Here is a 21,822-nt window from a genome sequence, read left to right as displayed (position 1 = left end):
GATGTTAAAGGCTATCTCAGGGTCCCCAGTTTTAACCCTTTCCTGCCTTGCTGCTCTGTCTGACCACCCATCCCATCATTACTGCTTTGTCTTCAGATTACGTTGCATCATAAAGATTACATCACCTTGTTTTATTGGTGTAAGTTTGTGTATGCTTCCTTTAGGTGCATGCTTTGTGATGTATTTATGTGATCATGTCCTCCCCTCCCCTAGAAAGTATGATTCATCTTGGTTTACAGGTGCTCAGATAAATTCAGTCTAAATCCCTTTTAATTCAGAGATTCCTGGTGATGCTCCTGGGCACTGCTGTGTAGTGCCTCAGCCTGGCTGGAGGTCTCCTCTACATGCCCCCAGTGCCAGCACAGCAGTCGAGCCCCTCCTCCTCAGCTAACCATTTCTCATTCATTCAGCACACAAGAGTCTGTCACTCTTGGTTTCACTTGATTTCCACTTTCCCTCATGGCCAGCTGCCACAGTGTCCTCTTGGTAACTTCCACACTGGTTCCCATGGATACCCTCCACTCTCAAGACTCAGAGCAGATGGCTGCCTGCACCGGTAGGGACCAGACTGTAGGATCTCTGAATTATCTTGCACCCGGATCCTTCTAGCTATCCCTTCCCAAAACACACACATACACACACACACACATTTACCCCACCACACACACTACTTATGAATATACACATGAATACTTTCACACATATCCAAACACTCACACATTTATACACACACTCATACACATATACACACATACATACACTGTCATACACACATCCATACACAGCTCACACAATCATCCTTGATTCTGGTTTTCACAGGGAGCTGATGGCATTTCAAAGATTTGTGCAGCACCCACAGTGCATGAACTGAGCATGATCTGTGTGCTGTGTGCAAAAGGAGACAACGTTTTCCTATGACAGTTTATGGAGTTCCCTTTTTCTGATGACTTCTACAAATGGCTGTTTTGGACCAAGACCTTTTTGAGTTAGTGTTGACTATGGATGTGTGTAAAGGAATGTGGATGAATATTTAATTTTGGGTTCTGTCTTAGTATTTTTTTTTATTGCTGCGATAAGACACCACCTCCAAGGCAACTCATCAAAGAAATAGTTTATTTGGGGCTCACTGTTTCAGAGTTAGGGTCCATCACCATCATGGCAGGGAGTGTGGCAGCAGATGGGCAGGCATGGCACTGGAACAGAGCTGAGAGCTTACATCTTGATCTGCAAGCACGAGGCGGAGAGAGCTGACTGGGTATGGGTTGTTGTTTTGTTTCTTTCCCCCTTTTTTGTTTTTTTTTTCAAGATGGGGTTTCACTGTGTGACCCTGGCTGTCCTGAAACTCACACTGTAGACACTCACTCCTGGTCTTGAACTCAGGAATCTTTCTGTGTCTGCCTCCTGATTGCTGTGATGTCTTAGGATGAGAAAACACCAGCTTGAACCCAAGCCTTCCCTTTTACTGTTCATGTATGGCCTTCATGAAGGGACTCTGACCCTTTAACCCTCCATTAGGAGCCCATGGTGGTTTGAAAGAGAATTCCATGTAAACGTGTATGCCACTACACCTGGAAAAATATTTATTATCTCATTTGTATGAGTGTTTTGCCTACATATATGTCTTTGCATCATGGGTGTCACTGTGGAGGCTAGAAGAGGTTGTCTGAATCCCTGGAACTGGAGTTTCCGATGGTTGTGAGCTCTATCATGTGGGTACCAGGAATTGTACACACATACATAGTCTCAGGGTCTCTGGAAGAGCAGAAAGTGCTCTTAACTGCTGAGCCATCTCTCCAGCACCCAACCCCTGGCTTTGAAACCTCAAAGCTCCACACCCCCAGTCACTCACCTCCTTCACCAAGGCCATATCTCCTAATCCTCCCCAAGCAGTTTCACCAACTGGAAACCCAGTATTCAAATAGATGAGTCTAAGTGGCATTCTCCTTCAAACCACCAATGGTTCCTAATGGAGGATTAACAGGTCAGAGCTTGGAGTCCCTTCATGAAGGCCACACAATAAACACTCAAGCTGGTATATTCTCATCCTAAGACATTTCATTGGTCCTCTACATTGTGGCTACCAGATCAGTATATGACTGCAATAGTCCCTCCAAATGCACAGGAAGGTGCCCTAAGATTCTCAGAGTATGCCAGAAATGGTGGGCGGATATCTACTTTTTAAATGTGGTGTGTATGTACCCATGACAAGTTTTAGTTTATAAAAGGAGGTAAGAGAGTAACAACTATTAATAAAATAAGGCAAGCTCTGTGATATCCGACAGCCAGTCTGGTAGCCATGCTACTTCCAAGAGACTAATGGGAGGGCAGCATACACAGCTTGGAAAAGCTGGGCAGAGGTGACTCATATCCCAAGTGAGACAGAGAGAGATGATATGAGACTTCATAATATCACTCTAACTAGAATCTAATGTTAAATATGTTATTTATTTCTGTTAATTTTCTGTTTAATGCTTTTGGATCAATGTTGGGAACGAGTAACATAAACCATGGAGAGAGGAGGGCTATGTCCTAAGTTCCTCTGATTCTCACTTTTTCTCCAGAATTTCCCCATTTTCTATCCACAGTGCCAGCATTAAGGATGCTTGTTATTTCAAAATCCATGCTTCTGCTGATTTGTCCTTTTTGGCTCCAGGATAACAGTCAGAACCACCATGAACACCAACACTACTAGCACCATCACTACCACCAATCCCACTAATATCAATAACACAGCACCATCATTCACTACCACCATCAACATCATCATCACCAACAACCCCGTCATCACCACCACCACCACCACCACCACCACCACCACCACCGACGATGACGACAACAACAACACTATCATTGCATTGCCATATTCCCCTGACCTCTGGAGCAGCAGCCAGCAGAGTCAACTGGGACATCCCCAAACACGGATCTCACAGATATCTCCTCAAAGCCTAACTTGGTGCCTCTCTCAGAGAAAGAGCTCAGCCAACAGGAAATGAGTTGAACAAGTGACTGCAGCAACAGTCTTCTGCCTGAAGTCCTCTATCCAAACAGAGGTATGTTTGGATGTAGACCAAATTGGCCTTGAACTCACAAACTTCCTGCCTCAGCCGTGTGAGTGCTGGGATTATTGGTATGTGCCACCAGGCCTGGCATCTTGGGTTCTTAGGACAGGCTCTTGTTGAGGTTTGGTCTGTTGTTATGTGTTGTGATGCTAAATTCTGTACCCGGAGGTCTAGGCTGAGCTCTTGCTGTACAAATCTTGTACCTTAATTTAAAACTACTGGTTAAATAAAAATGGGTACAGCCAATTACTGGAGGGATTAGAGGTAGGCAGGTTTTTGAGTTGACTGGTTGAGGGGGGCAGAAGAAGAAAGCAGAGAATGAGGAGGGGAGAGGAGAGGAGAGGTATCATGAGCGTGTGGCCAGGGGAAACAGCATGTATCTGGGGTACACGGCTGGGGAGGTAGCCAGACCAGCAGTTAGAACAGTAGATTACAGGTTACTCCAAGTAATTGTCAAAGCCAAATAAAGTAACCATAGCCCGAGTCCCATTCCTTTGTAAGCTAGTTGGGAATAAGCCGAAATTGGTTGTACTGCAGGGTCTCACTCTAGCACAACTGGCCTGGAACTTATAGCAACCTTCTACTGTAGCCTTTCAAGTGCTGTGACCTTCATGGCTGGGACATACTGGGCTGGGGCACACTTGGCTGGGGCACACCTGACTGGAGCAGAGAAAACCTGTTACTAAGTACCAAGCTAGGTTCTGAGCAATCTGTCCGAGGTGACTGAGGCAGGTAAGAGATGCATGGGTTATATGGAATGCTGGGTCTTTCATCACCCTACAAGGTGGGTGTCACTGGATCTGTTTTATCAATGAGCAAAGAGGTTAAGTCACATGCTCAATGTCTTATAGTTAACATATCAGACAGCAGAACCCAAAGCCCCAAGCAAAGATAGACATCTGAGAGGAACTGGATGTACAGGTAAGTACTGTGCTTCCTCCTGGTCTTTCCCTTCTGCGTGTCTCCCACTAGACCAGATGATCCCACAGACAGGTTCTGTGTAATGCATCTCCACACCACCAAGTTCTGGCCTAGTGAGAGCTGCAAGTGAGAAGCCCCAGGTGTTTCCTGACGGAATAAATGAAGACTTCCCTCCTAGCCTACTCTGTCCACTCTCTCAAAACAAGAACAACAAAAGCAGCCAGCACTGACTGTGCCTGTTGTACTGTACAGGCATTAACTCCCTCCATGGTCCAAGAGGTCTCTACTGCGTTACCGACCCCATTGAGGTGACCTTCCCAAGATCACACATATTTTTAAGTTAAAGTGCAGGATTCAAAATTCTTGTTCCGGGGCTGGAGAGATGGCTCAGCTGTTAAGAGCATTGACTGCCCTTCCAAAGGTCCTAAGTTCAATTCCCAGCAACTACCTGGTGGCTCACACCCATCTGTAACGAGATCTGATGCCCTCTTCTGATGTCTTTGAGGACAGCTACAGTGTACTCAAAAAAAGTTTTCAAACTTCTGATTCTGATGGCCACCGATTCCTTCTCAAAACACCAGGGCACCTCTCAGACACATCTCTTCCTCTCTCTAGTCTTCCAATAGATCACCCAGCCCTTGCAGGACTCTGATTCTGCCCCTAATTTTCACCTTCATGGTGGCCTGCCTGTAACGCAGACATGTGAATTCATGCGTGCTCCCTTGTGACAGCAGTCCCCTGCTAACAGGATCATGCTCTTGTCACTGGGAACGGAGAGACCCAGTGTCCCAGCCGTTTGTGCTTTTAAGATGCTGCATTGAACTTGGAATAAAACTATTAATCCCCCTGCATTATTATTATGGAATTAAGACCACATAAATCCAACCTAATTCCCTGCTTTTACAGTATAAGCCTCTTTCACGACAGACTATAAGCCCTGCAGGATGGGAAGGATTTAGAAGATGAAGAGGGCTCCGAGGGAAAACCGTGAATTCACATTAGCTAAGTGTGGGGCTCAGGGTGGGATTGGGCCAGAGCACCTGCGATTCCAATGTGCAAACAGGGCTGAGAGCCCACAGGGAAAGCTTCGGGTGTGGGGGTAGAAAGCAGGAAGGCTGGATGCACAAGCTAGGCCTGCTCCTAGAAAGTTCTGACCTCAGGCCAAAGTGCTGGGCCTCACCCTGGAGGGACAGGGGTCCACAGAGAGCTTAGGACAAGGAATAGGGAGATACCCCTTACCAACCTCCAAGGTTCATGGAGGGTGATCGTATGCATCAGGAGAGAGAGACCAGCAGAGGTTTATTAAGATAGACAGCAGCCCTTTCTAGAACAGTGTGCTCAACTAGAGCACCAAGAAACCCCAGGGACATGCTGAAGCTGCACAGATTAGACAGGGCCATGGTCTGGAGTGAGGAGATATGAATTTCAGGGCCTGTCAAACCACTGACCGACTATGAGATCTCATTTTCCACCTTTGCCTTACTACTCTACATTCTTACATTGTAATGTTAGTCCGACTAACTCTGAAGACGACTAACTCTGAAGACAAAGGCAAGTGGACCTCTGTGAGTTAGAGGGCCTGGTCTACATGGCAAGTTCAAGGCCAACCAGGACCACATAGATTTACCCTTAAAGATCATTGAGAAGCCCAAATCAGAGCTTGGAAGACAACTACAATTCCACCTGTAAGGTGCTTGTGCCACAAGCACGAGGGCTTGAGTTCAATGTCCAGCAAGCATGTCAAAAGCCAGGCACGAAGCACATGCTGGAGATGCAGAGGCAGGAGGCTTCTAGAGTTTTCTGGACAGGTATGCCAACCTGGTAAGCAAACCCCAGGTTCTAGTAAGAGATCTTGTCTTAGAAAAAAAAAAAAAAAAAAAAAAGGTAGACCTCACCTGAAGTGTGATGGCCAAGGTTGTCCTTTTGGCACAAGCATGTGTACACGCTCCTAATTAAATATAGATCGATGAATGAATTTGGCAGAGAATAAGCAAATGCAACTGAGGCTCGGTCCTGTCCCCTCCCTCTCCAGTGCTGCTCTCACACACTTTAGCCTCGCCCGCCTTTCTCCTACTCACTGTGTTTAATTGTGAAGGAGCCTTCAGGTAGAAGGCTCGAGAAAATGCTCTCTAGGAAATGTCAGTGAGCTAACTTTCTGAAGTCACTGTAGGAAACAGACAGTGACCGCAGGGTACAGCATAGTGGAGGAGGCGGTGTTTACCCAGCTCTTAAGGGTTTTGTGGCTTGAGGTCTGGGCACAGTTTCTCACACCACATTAGGCTTGACCCTGCAAAAGCCTTTCATTCATGTTCAAATAATTACACATTGTTGGTGTGGGATAAGTGAGGAAAGCCCTTCTTCACACTAGTCCATGTGTCTTGCCAATGGGGAGAAGCTAGGAGGTAGAGACCGCCCGTGATGGGCCTTGCTCTCCTCTTGGGTGGGAAGGCAAGCAGGGAAACCAACCGCCTGTCACTCACGTCTCCCTCCATGCCTGAGAGATCAGCCCATGCCGAACTCTGATCTCAGCATCCTTCCCTCCTCCTCTTCTTCCAGCCAGACCAGCATCAACGGGGTTGGTTCTCACTAACAGATGTGGCTCGGATCTTCTGATCTTCCCTCTCTCCTGAGCATCAAGCTACAGCTTAATTTAGTTACTCGATATTTTGGTTTAAAAGACTAAACCTAGGGGCTGGGGATTTAGCTCAGTGGTAGAGCGCTTACCTAGGAAGCGCAAGGCCCTGGGTTCGGTCCCCAGGTCCGAAAAAAAGAACCAAAAAAAAAAAAAAAAAGAGTAAACCTAGAACAAAGTCTACATGTCTTGACTGTTGGCTCATCTAGACCCATAATGCACTCTCGCTCAGGTGGACAGGCAGAAGACAGACTTTTCCAATACCCCGGAAGGTTCCTTGGGCTCCTTCTCAGGCAACCACCACCATCCTAACCACCACCGTTTGTTTTGAGCTTTGTATGGAAGGGGCCTGCAGTGAATGTAGGGATATTTATTTTTTCTCACTCGCCATGGGGGTCTTTCTTTTTCATCACTGTGCAGCAGTGTGGTTCTCAGTTGGGAATACATTTCTGGCCCCAACAGCATTATCTTATGGAGATACTCTTATTGCTACAACTCAGGGCAGAGAAGGATAGGACATTCCACTGGCACGATGTGGGTAGAGGCTGTGAGTTGAAGCCAGGGATGCCTCCAAATACCTTATAGTGTACAAGGCAGCCCTTCGTACAAAGGAATTGTCCTGTTGAAAATGTCTTAATACAGAGACAGAAAACCCCTGTGTGTCAGTCTCCTAAGCAGTCGTAACAAACTCCCAGGACACAATGGTCAGAAAAATACACAAAGCTGGGCCGGGTAGCAGGAATCCATAATCCCAGCTAAGATGGGAAGCAAGATCACAAGCCAAGGCCTTCTTCAGTGACTTTCAGGCCCACGGGGGTAACTTAGTCAGACCAGGTCTAAAGGAAACACAGGGTTGATGATGTAGCTCAGTGGTAGAGTGCTTGCCTAGCATGCATGAGGCCCTAGATGCATCCCAAGGAGAGATAAGGAGGGGGAGGGGAAGAGAGAAAAGAGAGCCCATATGAACTTATTAGGAAGTTGTGCTGTTCAGTCATCTCTAACAGGTCTCACTGGACTGTGCAGAGCAGGACGCATTTCCTTGACCCTGGTGGTCCCAGATTTATCCCTCGGTCCATCCTTCCCACTGCCAGCAAAGTCACCTTTCCTAAAATCCCCACCCGATTCTGGTCTTCCCTTTGCTTATAGGATAAGGAGCTGGCCTGAGCCTGTCTCAGTCCCTCCTGGAGAGAACTGCTCCTATCTCTTCTAGTACCTTTCCTCAGATGGATCCCTTCCCCATTAGTGCCCACTTAGGGGCAAGCCTTAGCACAACAGTCACATGCTCTACCGAGTGCTTTCTGGATAACGTTCTGGCAGGGTAGAATGTGACAGGCCCCACCCTGCACCGGTAACTGCTCAGCACTTGTGTTTGGGCAGCAGTAACAGTTCTATTTTTTGAGGGTTGGTAGAGTAATGTAAGGCTTCTAGACTTCTGACAGGCACACAGGAGGCCCTTGCTAGCTTCTCGGGGAACATCTTGAGATCTTTTCGGTTTGCAGGTTCAGGCCCATCTCGATATTCACCCCATTCGTCAGAGGATGACTGGTACAGTGTTGGATGATGCCAACGCTGTCATGGGGACGGCCCGCCCCTTAATCCTAGCGGGCATTTGTTGTTTCTATGTTGTGTCTGGAACACTGAGGGATTCTTTATACCCAGCTTGGCTGTTTCTGTTTGTCTGTTTTCAGTACGTGTCTGAGTGACTCTCTAGAATTACCTGTGCGGGTTCTCTTTTCTGGGGGAGTCTTGGTATTACACCCCTCAGACAGACATGTACAAGACAGACTAATGACCTGATTAATCCCAACAAGACCAACCTTGAAAAAGAGAAGGCACAAATGAATGCTAGGTATAAAAAGCATATGGCTACAAGCAAATAGATGTATTTAAAATTCACGAGAGTGTTATTACCAACTTTATGTCCATGACCCTTGAAATTAGAAACTAGAAAATGTCAATATCAATTACTGGAACTGGCTCAAGAAGAAATAAAAAAACTGGAATAAATAAGTCACAATGAAGATGTCTAAATGGTAGTAAAATACATTCATGAAAAAGATCAGCGGGTGTACAGGAGAATTTTATCAGGTAGTCAAGGAACAGCCCCTCCTACACAACTTGGTTCAAACAATTTAAAAGTAGGGAAGTCAATTCATCTAAATTTATAACCTCAATCCCAATGTTATTTGACCACAATGTGAAAAAAAATTGAAAATAGCAGACCAATTTCACTTATAAATACACAGGTCAGTATTTTAAGTTACAAACAGCAAGCCAAGTTCAGCATAATAAAAATATTCCTTTGAGCAAGGATTTTTATCTCAGGACAAATAATATGACTTAGCATCAGAAAGAACTATCACTATTAAAAAGTAAAACCAGACATCAGTTGACATAGAAAAATTACTCAATAGGATCTAATGCCATCCATGTTTAAAAAAAAAAAAAAAAAAAAAAAAAAAAAAAACTCTGAGCAAAGTAGGAGAATGAGAAGTTTCTGAAAAAACAGAGCAGATTTCATTCTTAAAGATAAACTGTGAGAAGCAGCCCTGTGTCCCCAGACAGACAGACATCTGTTGGCACAGACCGCTCCAGACAACACAGAGTACTCATCAATGCGAAACACAAACAAGACACAGACATATTGGAAGCGCGGCAACGGACTACACTTGCTAGAAATACACAATCATCGCCACCGCACCCGCCGACAGAGCTCATTACAGAGTGGTAAGGTTCCCAAACACAAGATTAACTTAGAAAAATAAATGTATCAGGCTAGTGAGACAGAACAAGGGATCCAGAAATGACACACCCGAGTATATGTGACGCTTATATGGAAGAGACGTCACCTATTTGGGGGGGGAAGGTAAGCCTTAAAAAGGGATGGGACAATGACACCTGTGAGAGAGAGGGGAAAGTGGTTTTTCAGGTTTATTTTATTTCTATTTATTTATCCGTGTGTGTGTGTGTGTGTGTGTGTGTGTGTGTGTGTGTGTGTGTACCCACAGAAGCCAGAAGCCAGTTTCAGACTCCCTGGAGCTGGATTACGCGTGCTTATGAGTAGACTAATGTGGGATGTGGGTGCTGGGAACTCGAGATCACTGCAGGGACAGCAATTTCTCCTGATAGCTGAACCATCTCTCCAGCCCTGGGGGATTAGATCCCTAACACATCCTACATATGAAGACAAAAACCCAATGAGTTTGCTATAGACTAAACTGTAAAAAGATAATTAAAACCCTGTATGTAGATTACGTATCCACATAAGATCTGTGGAGGAAAGTTGTGTAAGCAAAGGACGTAGCAGACTTGAACAAAGAACATGTTTAATGTGCTTACATATGGGCAACTCATCCCTTAAAAGAAGACAGTGGTGTTTTGACAAAGAAATCCTTAAGTCTTACTTAGCAACAAGAGTAGATTTGGGGGTTGCAATTTTAACTTGCCAGATAGGGTGTGAGGACATGCCCTGGGGATTTGAAGCTTGGAAAGTTCTCCAGGAGGTGCTTCCATATCCTGAGGTTTGAGAACCCTGACTAGAATGACTAAGAATTTAGGATGTTCTGGTTTCCTGGCTATATAGTCTAGATGCACTGCATCAGAATTCCTGGGTGGGGCATCACATATATCAGCATTTTTAAAAAAAGCCTATGTAATCATTTGTATGCATGTGCACATCTGAACACATGTGCACATGCATGTGGAGGCCAGAGGTTGATAGCAAGTATCTTCCTTGGTCATGCTCCACCTTACATTTTGGCATAAGATCTCACTGAACCTAGAACTCACTCATTTAGCTAGGCTAATTGGCCACTGAGCTCCACGAATGTCACTGTTTGCACCAAAGCTGGGGTCACAGATGCACGCTGCCCCACCTGACATTTTATATGAGTTCTGGGGATCTGGGCTCAGGCATTTGCACAGCAATCAGACTGAGCCATCTCTCCAGGCCCTGCATTGGCATTTTTTTAGAGACCGTACAATACAGAGAGGTTGATGCACTTGCCCTAGGTGAAGACTTGTGTGCAGAGAGGCCTGTGGGTCTTACTGGCTTTCCCTAGGTGAGCATTTCCTTCTGGAGTAACATGGCAGAGCTCAGGCTTTATTCTAAAGAAGACATGACCCCCTTCCTAACACAGCATTAAAGCTCACTCATTGGTTTCCCCCAGCACCTATGTCGGTATAAAGCAGGGCTTGGTGATCATTTTATGCTGTAAGTTCAACCACACAAAATCGAAGGAAATTTATCATTATGGAAGTGAATAAATTTTTCACTAAGTCCTAAAGTCCCATATGACCAACAAATCCAAGACAGAATTAAGCTGTGAAACATACAAACACGACAAAACAATGTCCTTCCTCTGAGCACTCTGGATCGAGCTGGGGAGATGCGGGCTAGCATGTCCAACACATAAGCGAAGACAAAAGAGTTCATATGGTGCACTGTGACTACAAGGGAAGGGATCATTTGGAAAGACAGGACCGAGGAAGGGGCTGAAGGCTCAGCGTCTGAGGCTGTCTTGAGACATTGTTAGGACTTGGCAGAAGAAACTAGGGACGTATGCAGTCGGTGCATTGGGCATAAGCCAAGCCAGACCCGCCTTCTCTAACCTTTACTCGAGGCTGGAAGGCAGACACCCTGCTATTGCTTCCTTCTTTCAAGCGTTTGCTGTTGCTTTACTAATTTCACCTCCCAGAGCCTCTACTGATTACATCTGGGAAGGGGTTGTTATTAGCACTGCTGCAGGGAGCACCTGGTGCCACATCCATCCCTGTTAGCTGACAGCCAGGGCAATGGGGTTGACTGGGAGGGGAATTTTAATGCCTTCCTTAGGACTTATCTATCTCCTGACTGAGGATGCCAGGTCAAATGTCATAAATGGCTTCCCAATAAAATCTACCTTTAAGACATGGTTCTCGATTTTATAGTGTTATCTATGTCAGAAGAATGTATTAAAATTTTATCAACCTCATGATTACGGAGAAGGGCAAAGATACCCCCAGATACCATTTACACCTGCTGACCAGGACAATATCTCAAAACCAGAGTAGCCCAGGGTAGTTGATGTTATTAGTCACTGACTGCACATTAGCACATATATGATTCTGCATACAGAATGACCAGTGTGTGGCGATGATAGATCACTTGTTCTTTTCTGTCTAGTAAAGCACACTGCTCACATTGCTGCCAAGTGATGGATGTCACTTGTAAAGCCCACGAGAGGGACCAGCCACCATGGCATAAACGCACCATGACTTATGGAAAGTGGCAGAAGAGAGGGTCGTATAAATCAAATTACCATTGACGTGGAACCTAATTTGGTTTCTATGGTGACATCAGGCCCCTCTACAATGGATATGGGGCATAGTTAAATTAAAGAGATATCCAGAATCATAGCAAGGAAAAGAATATCAGACAATAGGGGAGGAAAAAAACAATGTTCCGAATAGGTCTATACACCGCAGACATTTTTTAATCTACACTGTATGTTAATTTATAGACTATATTACTTCTTCCCAGACACTTTCACCCGAAAGTCCATGTCTCTGAAATTGATTAATGTTTCTTACGGAACAACCACAGCAACCAAGTAAGTTTCACAACAAATTTGTCATAAATTCAAATTGTTCGTTAAAGAAATGTCTGCTTTTTTTCCTCTTAGAAAGACACATTTTCTTAATGTTTCAAAATACAGCAAAAGGGCACAGATGGGCACAAAAAAATCAAATATATGTGTTTTACAGAAAATGTGATTTAAAAAGAATTGAGGTGTTCAAAGATTGTTCATAATGAGTTGATAGAATTCTGGCTGGATAAAAGCGGTCATTCTCACTGGCTTCAAGAGAATCTCGTCCCCTACACGAGTCTGACCAGCTGGTATTTGTGTAACTGGAACCCTGAAGGAGGGAAGCATGCCTACCACAGGTAAGTTTTTGTTGCAGGGTACATTGCTATACGGAACAAAGGCACAGACCAACATTTGGACTGAGTCGTCACATCTGAGGGGCGTGCTCATTTTCGAGCTGTCTGACTCAGCTTCCACAAATAGAACAACTCCAGCCAGCTTAGAAACACAAACGGAACAGGATCCCCCAAGGCGGTGTGGGAGCCTTGGCTCGCTGAGTCCAACTGGCATGAACACTATGAAGGTAAGAAGAGGTGGATCCTGCTGGTGGCTGGTAAGGTTCCACCCACCAGGGCGTGGCAGAGTGGAAATGGAAGAGGAAAGGGGGAGCAGGAATCCAATGCCAGGGCATGCACAGACCGACCTCTCAGATAAACGAACAAGGATTTGTGAGCACAAGTACCCTGGCAGAACCAGACACTCTGAGCATCTTGGCTTGTGGGTGTTTCATGCCCCTTCCTGTTTGTTTCCGTCTCTCTTTTGATCCTCCATTGCTAGTATAAACAATATTATGTAAACTCCACTTCCCTGTGGCTGTCCAAGGAAAAGGAGTTTTGTCCTTGCTTGACCAGAGCTTCGAAAGGAAGTGAGAGACTACTGCTGAGAGGCAGTCTGGTTGTGATACCAGTTAACCCAGAAAGAGGTACCTAGTGGAACCTTTCCTGCAGAATGCAGGAAGATGTGGAATTCTGAGGCAGGGGTTTGATTTTTGCCTTAACAATAGAGTCTCTATGAATGGCAGTCTCCTTGCTGCATGTGGGGAGTGCCTGCCCTGTCTACTGAAGAGGTTAGCAGAAGACACTAACTCTGTAGCCCTTCCTTCCACACTTGCAGGAAAAGGGCACCTAACTGACTGTGGCACTGAATGAAGACCTCAGGAGCCAGACCTGCACAAGGCTAGCTCCATGACTACCATGCACATCTGCTTCCTCAGTACCCTAGCCCAGTGCTACACGTTCAAGTCAACCACCATCTATCAGCTAGATGATGTTGGTTGAAACATAAAGGAAGGCCCGAAAGCTAAACGTTCAGAGATGTGCATTGGATGGATGTGAGGTGAGAACACAGGCTGGAAGGGCCAAGGCTGCATACAGCACAGGGAGGATGGTAGAGAAGGGTGTGTGTGGGTGAAGATGGGGGATGTTTCCATGCTTGAAAGCGTTCATTTACAAGGAGTGTGAATGTGCCAGAGGATAAGGAACACATTAATGGCTGTCCTCTGAGAGACTCCACCCAGCAGCTGACTCAGACAGATACCCACAGCCAAGCAGCGGCTAGAGCTTGGGGACTCTTATGAAAGAATAGGGGGAAGGATTGTGGGGCCCCAACTCCACAGGAAGACCAACAGGGTCAACTAACCTGGACCCTTAGGGGCCCTCAGAAATTGAACCACCAATCAAAGAGCATACACAGGCCTCCCTGCATATATACAGCAGGTGTGCAGCTTGGTCTTCAAGAGGGTCCCAAACAACTGGAGCAGGGGCTACCCCAAAGCTGTTGCCTGTTGGGGGCTATGTTCTTCTAGCTGGGCTGCCTTGTCTGGCCTCAGTGGGAGAGGATGTGCCTAGCCCTGCAGAAACTTGATGTACCAGGGTGGGGAGATACTCAGGGGGAGGCCCTACCCACTCAGAGAGGAAGGGGAGAGGGGAATGGGGAGAGGGATTGTAGGGTGGTGCCACAGGAGGAGGGCAGTGAGCCGAAAGTAAAGCAAATAAGTAAATAAATAAACAAAAAAGTAAAAAAGAAAAAGAAAGACATCTGAACACAAAGGAAGAAATAAATAAGCTGTCTCAATGGAGAAGAGGACTGGGGACATCTAGGAAGCTGAGACAAGAGTCACGTGGTGTCACATAGGATATCATAACAGAAACAAAATCTATCACTACGTCTCTGGCATGGCCAGTCCTCCTGAGTCACTTCTTCCAATCTTTCCATCGGCTACAGCAATGTGTGGCATTTAGTCTCTACTCAGATCTGTACAGAACATGTCATCTTAAATCAGTCCTTGTGTGGATGGTTCTAAGTGGACTATTACTGATTCTATCTTACAGATATGAACGTGAGGCCCAGGAAGGTTAAGAAGCTCGCCCAAGGGGTTGGGGATTTGGCTCAGTGGTAGAGCGCTTGCCTAGGAAGCGCAAGGTCCTGGGTTCGATCCCCAGCCCCGAAAAAAAAGAAAAAAAAAGATTATAAAAAAAAAGATTATAAAAAAAAAAGAAGCTCCCCCAATGTGTCAAAGATACTGAAGCAGCAGGAGGGAAATGACTACAGGGTACTAGAGGTTGAAGAGAAGAGCCAGTTGTAAAGAGCAGGTAGAGAACCTAGAAAAGGGTGTGGCTCTTGAGTGTCCGCCAGGAACTGGGGGAGTAATCGAATAGGAAGGGACCAAGAGAATGCAAGGGACTGGGATGGAGAAAGGGTCTCATGGAAAGAAGTGATGGATGCTGGTGGAGCCAACTAGGGGGCGGGAGCCAGGCTAAGGCAGCAGGTGAATTGATGGGACAAGAGGAAGCTGACAGGGTCTCTGTGGGGCAGGCAGGGTGCTGAGCTGGTCAGCCAGGAGGGAAATGTGGCTTAGGGGTGGCACAAAGATCAAGCTGGGAAGACCAGTGTGGAAACTATTAAGGGCTTTCCCACAGGGCGGGGCAGTGAAGTCTGGGTTGAAAGGGTTCTGGAATGATGGCTGGAGAGGGCGTGGTCCGGCACTGGGGAAGAAGCTGAATGCGAAGCTTTCGGTGGGGGGAAATGGGTGGTCCTCGCGAGGGAATGAGGGTGACCAGCATCGCCTGCTGCCCGTCTCACCTGTAGGAGCTGCTTACTGTACTCGTCACCTCCTCCCGAATTTGCCTGTTGAGGGCATCAGCCACCGCGCGCCCTTTGCCTCCTTCGGGCCCTGTGCCTTGGGCATGGGCAGCGGTCGTCTGCTCGTGCCCCTCGGAGCGACGCACCATCCAGGCCGGCCCCGCCTTCCTCCTCGTGTCGCGTTCATCTGCACCAGAGGCCTTTCCAGCGGCAGGGCCGCCCTCCTGGGTCTGGGACTGGGCGGGTGGCAGCGGCGTCTCTTCGTGCCCTTCGGTGCGAGTCACCATCCACGCGGGTCCCGCCTTCCGGCGTGTGTCACGCTGATCTGCACCGGACGCCTTTCCAGCTGCAGGACCGCCTTCCTGGGTCTGGGACTGGGCCGGGGGCAGAGGCTTCTCCTCGTGCCCTTCGGTGCGAGTCACCATCCACGCGGGTCCCGCCTTCCGGCGTGTGTCACGCTGATCTGCACCGGACGCCTTTCCAGCTGCAGGACCGCCTTCCTGGGTCTGGGACTGGGCCGGGGGCAGAGGCTTCTCCTCGTGCCCTTCGGTGCGAGTCACCATCCACGCGGGTCCCGCCTTCCGGCGTGTGTCACGCTGATCTGCACCGGACGCCTTTCCAGCTGCAGGACCGCCTTCCTGGGTCTGGGACTGGGCCGGGGGCAGAGGCTTCTCCTCGTGCCCTTCGGTGCGAGTCACCATCCACGCGGGTCCCGCCTTCCGGCGTGTGTCACGCTGATCTGCACCGGACGCCTTTCCAGCTGCAGGACCGCCTTCCTGGGTCTGGGACTGGGCCGGGGGCAGAGGCTTCTCCTCGTGCCCTTCGGTGCGAGTCACCATCCACGCGGGTCCCGCCTTCCGGCGTGTGTCACGCTGATCTGCACCGGACGCCTTTCCAGCTGCAGGACCGCCTTCCTGGGTCTGGGACTGGGCCGGGGGCAGAGGCTTCTCCTCGTGCCCTTCGGTGCGAGTCACCATCCATGCTGGCCCTGCCTTCCGGCGTGTGTCACGCTGGTCTGCACCGGACGCCTTTCCGGCCGCCGGCACCCCGGCTCCTCCAGCACCCTCCGGGTCCCGGGCATCAGCAGAAAGTTGTATGGGCCCGCGCTCTTGGCTTTGAGGCCGACGCTTGGGCATCCCGAGAACAGGCGGGGAAGGCTGCGAAGTCGCAGGGATCTGCACGGGCTTGGGGATCCAGGGGTGGTCCCCGCGGCGGGGCAGTGGCCAGGCGCGGAAGTCCTTCTGGTACTGGGTCTCGCGCTCGAAGGGCGCGTCGGACGGCTGGTACTCGCTTCGCGGCCGGCAGCTGGGCTCGGGCCGCTGCACCTTCCAGGCACGGTAGTCCTGTCGCATCACCGAGTCCGCCGGGCCTGAGCCGGAAGTGGAGCCGGAGGCCGCGCCCAAGCCCAGCCCGCTCCGGCCGGGGGCGGCTGCAGTCTCGCGGTCACCGCTGGGCCCGGGTGCCGGCCCTGTTGCCCGGGCAACTGCATCCGACTCTCCCTGGGCTGGCTGCGTCTCTATGGCGACAGCACGCGAGGGGGGCGCTAACCCGGGCTGCGGCGGCGCTGGTGGCTGCGGAGGGGCGCCTGGATGTTCGGTGGCCTCCGAGTACTTGGTGAAAACCAGCGGCACCGCAATGTCCGCCTTGTCCAGCTGGTTCCAGAAGCGGGCGATGCAGCAGGCCCTAGTGATGCACGGCCACGCCATAATGCTAGTCGCAAAGCCTTTTTGTGGTCCTAAATCAAACCTCCGATCTCCCTTTAACTCCAACCCAGACCCGCCAATGTGGATCCCACTGCTTCCTCCCCTTAAAAGCCCTTTGCCTCGTCCTCCTCCCTCAAAAAGCACCCGGGGACGAGGTACCACTGAAAGTCCGTAAAGTCCCTCGATTACCGGCTGTAAACGCCTTCTGCAGAGGACCTGCTGTGACCAGTGAAGAATGGGAGCGAGGCTCGGCGTCCCAGAGTCCAGGCCTAGGGCGTCTGGGCGCGCCCTCTCTGCGACTGCGGTGTCTAGCAGACCCCGGCCGAGCAAGGAGATGCTTGGCAAGGAGGCTGTGGGCTTAAGCCATGGCGCAGCGAGAGGGCTGGGCAGGATCTGCAAACAGGCTTCTGTCTCCTTTCCGTCTGGTTCAGCCGGCCGCCTAGCGAGGCTTGGCAGCGGTCACCTCCAACCCAGACAGAGCAGAGAGCACAACGGCCTCCGCCGTATCTATACCCCTGGTGATGCCGCAGCCGACGCCGCCGTCGTCTTTTGCTGCAGAGAGGCGGCCCCACCCTTTTTTGCGGCTCAGCAAGGGAGGGGGGTGATCAAGAAAAGATGCTGAGAGTATGCGCGCTGCAGAAAAAAAAAAAAAATCACCTGCTTTCGTCAGGGCGCGCTGCTGAGAGGTTGCCCTCTCCCTGGCCCCTCCTCCCTTCTCTCTGGCAGCTCCTCCCTCCTCTGTTCCCAGGCAACAGCAGAACTGGGTCCTTGATAGGTTCAAGTCCCAAGCTCCTGAGGACTTGCTGTCCTTGAGTTGCTAGCTTCACATCCTAGAACCGAGTCAATCACTGAATATTAATTTTTTAAAGTGTAAGACCGCCCTGCCTCCATGAAATGTCTGTTCCAGACTAGATGCTTTGGCTTATTTTTAAAAATCATTTTCACTTTTAATTATATGCTTTTGTCTATGTGTGGGTCTAGGCACATAGGTGCTGGTGACAGCTGAGGCCAGAGGGCCAGAGGTACCAGATTTTCCTGGTGCTGCACAGGTGATTATGAGCTCCCACCCCACCCACATATGAATGCTGGACTCAGACTTGGGTCCTCTGGAACACCAATACAAGTTTTTAACCACTCAGCCATCTCCTCAGCCCCTGAATAGGTACTTTTAAAGGGGGAGTTGCTGTTAATTGGTCAGCTACTAGGCTGTACTTATGTTCAGTGTTGCTGGCTCTTGACCTAAGCCTATATATGCAGGGCTTCCCAGGGTGGATGAGATTGGGAGAGGCCAGCCTAGTGGTACTGTGGCTGTTCCTTCTTTAAGCAACTGGGAAGTAGAGAATCTACTCTCCCAGGGGAAAAATGGTTCTTTTCCAGCCCAGATGTGACACTGGGGCAAAGGTAGAAAATGGAAGGTTCTGGAAAGGGGCCTAAGGGAGGAGGTAAGCGGTTGGGCAGGAGACATTTCCCTAGAAAAAGGCAAGATCTCCTTGAGGGGATTCTCTGTGGTGTTCCTGCCTTCTTTTCTACTTTGGAGTTGAACAGACTTTGGAATCTAATGGACCTGGTTTCGCTCTGATATTTTGTGAAGTGGGTTGCTTCTGGGCTACAGTCCCCTCGTGAGGGATGGTAGAGTTAATAGATGCCTCGGGGTGGTTTCACTCTGAGCAGAAGCCTCGAGTCCATATTCAGGGATTCAGATCCTGGCTTCTGCACTTTTGGCTGTAAGGCATAGACAAATCATGGCAGCCTCTGATCTTTAACTTTATCTCTGAACAGGGGCATCTACTGCAAAGTTATTCTGAAAACCGAAATGACACAATTCCCTAGAAATATTAGCTGCAACTCCTGGCAATGGAAGTGACTTCTTGAGCAGAAGCTGTTAATATTCAAAAGGCCTATCCAAAAGCCCACAGGCAGAGCTTCCCAGATAAGCCACTGAAAAGCCTGCTCCTCTGAGATCTCTTGCTTTCTCAGGGGGGAAAAAAAGAAGAATCCATTTTCTTAAAAGTCCCTATTGTTTATTTACTTTTAACTAAATTACTTGTGGTGTGTGTGCATATGTATATGTCTAAAGGAGGATGCTGGGTATTCTGCTGTATCAGTCTCTGCCTTGGGACATTCTCTGTCCCCTTGAGACAAGGCTTCTCACTGAATCTCAAGCTGGGGTCAATGGCCAGCAGGCCCTGCAGCTCTCCTGGCTCTGCCCCCTACAATGCTCACCTGACCACACCCTGACTTATGCCTCACTGCATAGGATTTGAACTCATGTCCTCATGCTTGCACAGCAAGGGAACTGCATTAGAAGTCCAAAATCCTGAAAGGGAAGAGTACATTATTAGAAGGTGAATATGCCTTTCTGGGGTGAACCCCCTAGACCTGTCTCTCTGGATTAACCCTTAAGGGGGAGACAAGGTCCTGCTGCCACTTGAGGTAGATAGCATCCTTTCTGATACAGGCAAAGTCAAATAGTAAGCAGTGTTTCAGATTAGCTCTGACTTAGTAATAAGCCCTAAGGGTCCTTCATATCTTCCCATAGCTCGGTATTTCATTTCTTTTCTCTGTACTATTACCTTATATGGGTATTCCATAGTTTACTTATCCATTCACCTACTGAATGGCATGCTGGTTGTTTTATTTTGGGGGATTATAAAAAAAGCTGCTGAAACAGTATATAGGGTTTTGTACAGATGTAAGCAAGCCGTGAACTCCTTTGGGTAATTGTGAGCAGGGTTGTGATCACAGGGCCAAAGCATTGTTAATTTTATAACAAAGCGAACTGCCTTCCACAGTGGTTGTGCCAGTTTTGAGTTCTCAGTATTAACTAATGAGAGCTCCTGTCTCTCCATCCCTTGCTGGTGTTTGCTGCTGTCTGTGTTTTGGTTACATTTTTTTTGTTTAATTTGCAAGTCTCTAGCAACGTACTACATTGTGCAGTTTTTTCTCTTATGCCAATTTGGCCAGGGACAACTTCTTTGGTGAGGGATCTGTTCAAGGGATTGTCCTCCCACCTCTACATACATGTATGCGATGGCATGCCCAGCCACAGGCATACACACTTATGATAGATAGATAGATAGATAGATAGATAGATAGATAGATAGATAGATAGATATGGACAGATGGACAGACAGACAGACAGATAAAAAATCTGATATTTAGTAGTGCTTATGTTAGAAGCAAGCCCTGGTTTAATAGCCAGCAATGTGCAGATATAATTCCACACACACACACACCAGATTAATGTGGAAGATCATGAGTCAGCTCAAAAGCGTGATCATATTTGATACCCAACAATCAAATCAATATCCTGGAAGTTAGACCTTTCCATATATATTAAAGGTGCCCACTCAGCTCCATGCTTTATCATGAAATGCTGGGCTTTCCCCCTTCTTCCCCCCCCCCCCCCGAGCTGGGGACAGAACCCAGGGCCTTGCGCTTCCTAGGCAAGCGCTCTACCACTGAGCTAAATCCCCAACCCCTTTCCCCTTCTTCATTAGGGGATTGTGGGACACAGTCACAGGCTTCAGTTTTAAAGCTATGTAGTCCTTGGAGGACTCACAGGACTTCTGCTGTGGCTGCCATGAGATCAGAAGTAGGGACGAAAGACGCAAGATGATGGCATCTTTGAATTCTGGGACCAGAATAAAATAATGATAATATTTTAAGATCAAAAATATTTATTTGGAGTCCTAGAATTTCAAAATAATGAAACAACAGAGTTCCGGAATCATGAAATAAATGAAAAGTAGATCAAATATAAGAAGCTAGAAATTACAGATTCACATACATGTCTCTCCCTCTCTCTCTCTCTCTCTCTCGCCCCACCCCCACTGGTTGTTGCTATAGGCTATCATAGACTAAATGTATGTGTCCACCACATGCATTTATTACACCTATGTTAAAACCCTAACCAAAGCGCTAGCTTTAGGGGAAGTATGGGTGAAGTCATGAGGATGCTGCCCCCAACTCACGCACACATCAGACACGTGCCCTTATAAGAAGAGGAAGAGGCTGGAGTCACATGTTTGCAGCATCTGCATAGCAGGAAACGGGTCTTCACCAGACACCACTTGTATCTATCAGAGCTTTGATCTTGTACTTCCCAGGCCCTGGAACTGTGGGTAATGAACGCATGCTGTTTCAGCTCCCAGTCTATGGTGTTCTGTCACAGAACCCAAGCAGGCTAAGAGACACAGTAAACATGCCTTCTTTTTGTTGACTTAAAAGAAAATTTTCCTTTATACAAGATGAGTGCATTTGGAAGACACATTTTTAAAACAACTATAAAGTCCTCAGATTTCTGAGAGCCCTGTCACTCGTTATCTGGTCCAAATACTACACTAAGTAAGATCACCTGACACTCTGTGACTTGTTTGTTACCCAAGGAATTGTCTTCCGTTAATTTTAACAACTGTTGGTGTCTCTTGCCCAGCATACTTACTATGATAATGTTTGTCAAATGATGATTTCTCTGACTCCATTATTCCCTCTACACATAGAATAAAATATGTCTAATGCAGAGAAAAATAAACATGCTTTCGGTAGGTCACCTTCTAGCTTGTAGCCGAGTACAAATCCTACAGCAGACAGCAATGGTTTTAAGTCCTTTGTGGTCTTTAAACATATAGTGGCAGAAGTCTTTAATTGCAACACTCAGGAACCAGAGGCAGGCAAATCACTGTGAGTTCAAAGCCAGCTACATAAAGAGACTGTCACGGAGAGAGAAAGGGGGAGAGTGCAGAGAGAGAGGCAGAGAGACAGACAGTTTTCTTTGATCAGTAAGCCTGTTTCTTCCT

The 21,822-nt window shown here is 48.0% G+C and overlaps 1 protein-coding gene and 1 long non-coding RNA gene across 6 annotated transcripts in view; one reads left to right on the top strand and one right to left on the bottom strand.

Annotated features, from left to right (window-relative positions):
• The window catches only part of Map6 (microtubule-associated protein 6), a 66,158-nt gene extending 48,553 nt beyond the window's left edge, over nucleotides 1-17,605 (bottom strand). For 3 of the 5 annotated variants that reach the window (NM_001398600.1, NM_001398601.1, NM_001398602.1), the window contains 2 exon segments: nucleotides 15,321-16,092; nucleotides 16,231-17,574. In NM_001398600.1, coding sequence (NP_001385529.1) covers nucleotides 15,321-16,092; nucleotides 16,231-17,026 — 1,568 coding nt within the window. In that variant the 5' untranslated portion in view covers nucleotides 17,027-17,574. 5 annotated transcript variants of the gene reach the window in all.
• On the top strand, nucleotides 12,657-14,734 carry LOC120099891 (uncharacterized). Its single transcript, XR_015652099.1, has 3 exons — nucleotides 12,657-12,762; nucleotides 13,353-13,574; nucleotides 14,570-14,734. It is a non-coding gene; the product is annotated as an uncharacterized LOC120099891 (long non-coding RNA).
• Nucleotides 17,606-21,822: the final 4,217 nt, after the last annotated feature.

Source organism: Rattus norvegicus, chromosome 1 (assembly GCF_021556685.1).
Source record: "Rattus norvegicus strain SHRSP/BbbUtx chromosome 1, alternate assembly SHRSP_T2T, whole genome shotgun sequence".
Lineage (NCBI taxonomy): Eukaryota > Metazoa > Chordata > Mammalia > Rodentia > Muridae > Rattus > Rattus norvegicus.
Note: the sequence above shows the minus strand (reverse complement) of the source record. Positions and strands in the feature narration are given on the sequence as shown.